We start from the raw sequence: 4,025 nt of genomic DNA on the forward strand, positions 1-4,025 counted from the left end.
TCTGTATCCACTCCTCAGTTGAGGCACATCTGGGTAGCAGCTTTATTCATAATAGAAAGAACCTGGAAAGCCAGCATCTTAAAACAGCACATTTTGTTCTATACTTCTGTAGGTGGAATTCAGCAGAGGTCTGGCTGAAGTCAGTGAAGCTGCCTTCCCTCTTGGAAGCTCCGCAGGAGAAGCTGGCATGGCTGTTTCCAGCCTCTGTAAGCTCTGAGCATCTCCTGGCTCAGAGCTCCTTTCTCACATCCAAAACCCGGAACAACAAACAGGTCAGGTCCCCAAATCATATCACCCTGCCTCCCTCTTTGGTCTTTGCTTTTGTTTCATTTTTTTAAGAACCACTGTCATTAAGTAGATTCTGCCCAGGTGATCTAAGATAATTTCCCCTGTTTTAAAGTCAGCTGATCAGCAAATATCAATTCTAGTTGTGACCTTTGTTTTCCCTCCCCATGAAGCCTGATACAATCATCAGTTATGAGGATTGTGTGTGAACATCTTCAGTGTCATTTATGTGCCCACGTTATCCAGGATTCAGTCTTAAGTATTTGATGTCAATCTATGAGTGCAAGCAATATACAGAAACTCACATGTATTATTACTCTTTTTCCTGAGATTCAAAACCAAAGTTGTTGGGTATTTGGATATGTTTACAACATTGCATGCTGTAAAATGAATATACTTTGTGTTTTAGTCACAGGTTCAATAAATAGTTATGTGGTCTAAACCATCCATGTTTACCTTGGGCAGTAAGGATCTCTGGGGTCAAGCTTTTATTTGAGTGCAAGAAATATATAGTATCAGTATTCATTTCAGTAGCCACACGTGCCCTCCCACAGCCCCGTGACCTACCATTTGAACCTCTTGCATCTGGAACTTCTTGTATTTCCAAATTGACAAGCATCTGGTGTGTGCACATGCCGCGCTTTACAGTGACGATTTAGAAAGTGATGCCTTGCATCATGTGATGGGGATCTGAAGTATAAAGATGGGCTTTCCTGTGCTCCTACTTGTTATATAAAGGAGTGGTGGTCCAGCCTCAGGATTTGGAGCAGGCAAGAAGTCATTATTTTACATGTTCTCTAAATATTTCTATGTCAAAACTCCCTTATTGTATTACAGTAGCCACTAAGGTCATTGATAAGAAGGCAAATTTTTTTTAAATGTATCTTAAATATTGATAATAATGGTATTAACCAAGCATTTTTATAGAATATTTGTATCACAGAGTACTTTTAATGTGTGTTTTTCCTTATCAATCATAACTTCTCTTTTAAGTAGACTGATAGTAGTCCTTATATTTTTCAGTGAACTAACTGAATTATAAAAGTTTCTTCATTTTCAACATAGATCAACTGAATTATTAAAAAAGCTAAGATGTGAAAGTCTGCATAAAATTAGCCACAGAACTGAACTTAATCTCTGACTTAACCTCAGCCCATGAAGGTTCTCTCCTTACAGGCAGGCAGCTCCGGGAGGCAACAATGAAGAACTGAGTAGGGTGGGCTAAATAAGCCCAGTGGCATCTTCAAAAGCTGGATGCAAAGGAAATGACTCCATTGGATGAGCCAGAAAAGGAAAAAAGGGCAAGAAGTGCGTAAGTATCGGAGTACCTAAGTCATTGCACTGTTGAAGCCATTCAGTAGAACGGGAAACAGCAGCTTCAACTGTGTTGTTTTAGCTCAAAATACACTGTTCTGATGCCTTTTATATAGATTTGCCTTTTACATGAGTGGAAACTTCATGACAGTCAGACACTACAATACATTGCAATACAAGGTCTTGAAGCAATTCTTTACCCAGGAGTCATTAAATTATTTCATTGGTTAATGGTGTGTGTGCTTACACATATTTGTGTGTGTGTGTGTGTGTGTGTGTGTGTGTGTGTGTGTGATAACACTTGTGAGTGCCTGAGTCTTGAAGTCAGTAGACGGCAAATGAAACCACACTTACTCAATGACTTTGGGTAGGCTGAATCACCTTGTGAGTCATTGTAAAAACAGTGACAATGGTTAAAAACAAAACAAAACAAAAACCTACTCCAGAATTTGCAGCGAGCCAGTCCTTGTAAAACCCCAGCAGAATGCCTGCTCAGTGGTGTGCACTTAAGAAATGTTCTCATCATTCAAACTTCAGATCTGGCAAAGCGTGGAAGCTATGTGCACAGAGCTGCAGACTTGTGAAGAGAACATTTGGTTGCTTCTCAAGAACACTGTGCAGTGATGAAAGGAAACTTTCTAAGTGACCAGACATGTATCTTTAAAACAAACTTTTAATTTAACCCACAAACCATCTGTAACATAGCAAACAAGAGGACAGAGAAAGAGACAAAGATGCAGTGGGTTAGCAACAATGTAGATGAGGCCACACAGGATCAAGGATCAGCTCTCAAACACAAGGTCACTGACAAAAAACCTCTAACTTGTCATGGTATACAAAGAAGAGCAAAAAGCACATTTTGGCTCATCACACAAGAGAGATTCAAAGGAAGAATAGAGCGGTTTTCTTTGCTCCTAGAATCAATCATAACTGCCAGGAATACATCACTTAATTAATGCCCAGTAGATTGATTTCCTAGTTCAGTTGGATTTAGATTTTGAGTCTTTCAATGTACATTCTTCGATTGCTCCAGAACATAGACAAAATGGATGTGATAGCGGAAGATCATTAAGATGAGAAAGAGAAAGATTAGTGGTTTCTTAAAAAGAAAACCAAAGCAAACTAAACGAGCTTTATCATATTCGGCGTGATATTTATGAGAACCAAGTGCTTGCAACCTTTTCTATCCAAAAGAAGCAAAATAATAACCACAGAGAAAGTATTGATTTGAGGGGATAGCGCCAACACAAGTTAATAGACTATCCCAGTGATACCCTTTTGTGCGTTAATATTTATAGGAACCAACTGGTAGAAACCGAAAACGTTTAAGCAGCGCTTTATTCCAGAATCCCAATCTTCCATCCTCGGTCCCTACAACCAGATCCGCCAAATGGGGATTTAGATACACCCGGTTTCTCCCTTGCATCCTTCGGTGTCCAGGGTCAACGCCACTGGTCTGGAAGACTCCCCCGCTGGAACATCATCTCCCTGCCTCTCGTGACCTTCTGAGTGTGGCTGGCAGTCCTGCTCAGAACTACTCCAGACGTAGCCAGGCAGCGTCACGTGGCTGTCGATCTGCCTGCTGGCGTTCTTGGTGGGCTTGCCAGAGATGAGCACCAGGCGCGTGGTTGCCCCCGTCTGGGACTGGCTGCTGGTGCTGTGAGTGACGGTGGTGAGCACCGAGCCGCCGTACCTGTGACCACCACAAGGTGGCGTCCGTTTCCAGTCGACGGACAGATTCCAGCGGGTCCACGTCTTCTTCACCTCAGCCTGCACCTTCAGCGCAAGAAACAAGCATCGTTGTCAGAAACCACGAAGGAGGCCTATAACCGTGTTATGGAGAGCTTTGCTTAGGTCTCGTTGATAAGAATAATAATAAAAAAATGGCCATTGGCTGAGGTCCCTCTGTGTGCTAGGGACCCTACAGATCTGTGCCTTTTGTACACCTCAAAAAGAACTTTCCAATCAATGTTACTTTTGGTACGTAAATGAGAACTGAAGTGCCACTGATCAAATAACTGCTTTATCTTATCGAAAGGAAGAAAAGAATTCCGGGTTTGAGGAGAAATAGATGAGCGGTGGCAGTGGGCAGCGCAGGACTCTACATGTGACCTGTCTATATAAACCCTGGACTGAAGAGGCCGAAACTTCAGCCAGCTGCCTGCAACACCCTAGGATAACCTCAGCCCTCCTGCACACGGGTACCACGGGGATAACCTCAGCCCTTCTAAAAGCATCTGTCTGAGAAAGCTTTAAGCTTCGGGGAGATCCCGCTGTTCGTTCTAGCCATCATTCCTGATAAAATCCACCACCTCCTTTCTTCAAAAATTTACCACAGAGGACCCACAAATTGTCCTGACACTCAGACACTCAGAACACTCTCTCTCTCTCTCTCTCTCTCTCTCTCTCTCTCTCTCTCTCTCTCT

General features: G+C 42.5%; 1 protein-coding gene across 1 annotated transcript in view; it reads right to left on the reverse strand.

The window, feature by feature from the left end:
- Positions 1-2,287: 2,287 nt before the first annotated feature.
- Pth2r (parathyroid hormone 2 receptor) overlaps positions 2,288-4,025 on the reverse strand; it is an 80,526-nt gene continuing 78,788 nt past the window's right edge. The window contains exon 13 of the mRNA XM_055616793.1: positions 2,288-3,375. Coding sequence (XP_055472768.1) covers positions 2,998-3,375 — 378 coding nt within the window. The 3' untranslated portion in view covers positions 2,288-2,997. The remainder of the gene's footprint in view (positions 3,376-4,025) is intronic.

This window comes from Psammomys obesus, unplaced genomic scaffold (genome assembly GCF_907164565.1).
Source record: "Psammomys obesus unplaced genomic scaffold, mPsaObe1.curated_primary_1811, whole genome shotgun sequence".
Taxonomy (NCBI): domain Eukaryota; kingdom Metazoa; phylum Chordata; class Mammalia; order Rodentia; family Muridae; genus Psammomys; species Psammomys obesus.